Below are 453 nucleotides of genomic sequence, written 5' to 3'. Positions count from 1 at the left end.
GACGCTTGTCGCTCAGGTGGAGGTAGGGAGGGCGCACCGGGGAGGCTTCTCTCCTAGATGGGTCTTCAGCTGCCTGTAAAGGACCTAGCGATGATGCTGGAGGCGGGGTACAGACAGACTTCTTTTTTGAAGGTGTCCCCTGCCTCTTGGTGGCTCGACCCCACCATCTGGCCTGATTCGGGCCTGCCCAGCTGCTGGAGAGAGAAGGGCGCTGGATCTCGGGCCCCTGCGCCCTCGCCGTGTGTCAGTGCCCCCAGCCCCAAGTTCACGTGCGCACGCCGCGCTAGGGAAGCACGTCGCTCTCACTGCCCCGGGACTTCCGGGGCCTCTTGGCCTTGACCTCTTCTTCGGTGGGCAGGGGCTGTGGCGGCGGCTGCTGCGGTGCCTGCGCGGGAGGCTGGGGTTTGTGTTTCCTCTTCCCGCCTCTGGGGGTCTTGGGTAGGGGCGGGGGCG

At 66.4% G+C, this 453-nt stretch overlaps 1 protein-coding gene across 1 annotated transcript in view; it reads right to left on the bottom strand.

The window, feature by feature from the left end:
• Positions 1-283: 283 nt before the first annotated feature.
• Positions 284-453, bottom strand: part of SETBP1 (SET binding protein 1) — a 463,997-nt gene continuing 463,827 nt past the window's right edge. Inside the window, exon 7 of the mRNA XM_006889235.1 lies at positions 284-452. Within this exon, the coding sequence (XP_006889297.1) occupies positions 284-452 (169 nt within the window). The remainder of the gene's footprint in view (position 453) is intronic.

Source organism: Elephantulus edwardii, unplaced genomic scaffold (genome assembly GCF_000299155.1).
Source record: "Elephantulus edwardii isolate Elephantulus edwardi_28Jun2011 unplaced genomic scaffold, EleEdw1.0 scaffold00076, whole genome shotgun sequence".
In the NCBI taxonomy this organism is placed as follows: Eukaryota; Metazoa; Chordata; class Mammalia; order Macroscelidea; family Macroscelididae; genus Elephantulus; species Elephantulus edwardii.
This window is presented reverse-complemented; position numbering and strand designations above follow the sequence as displayed.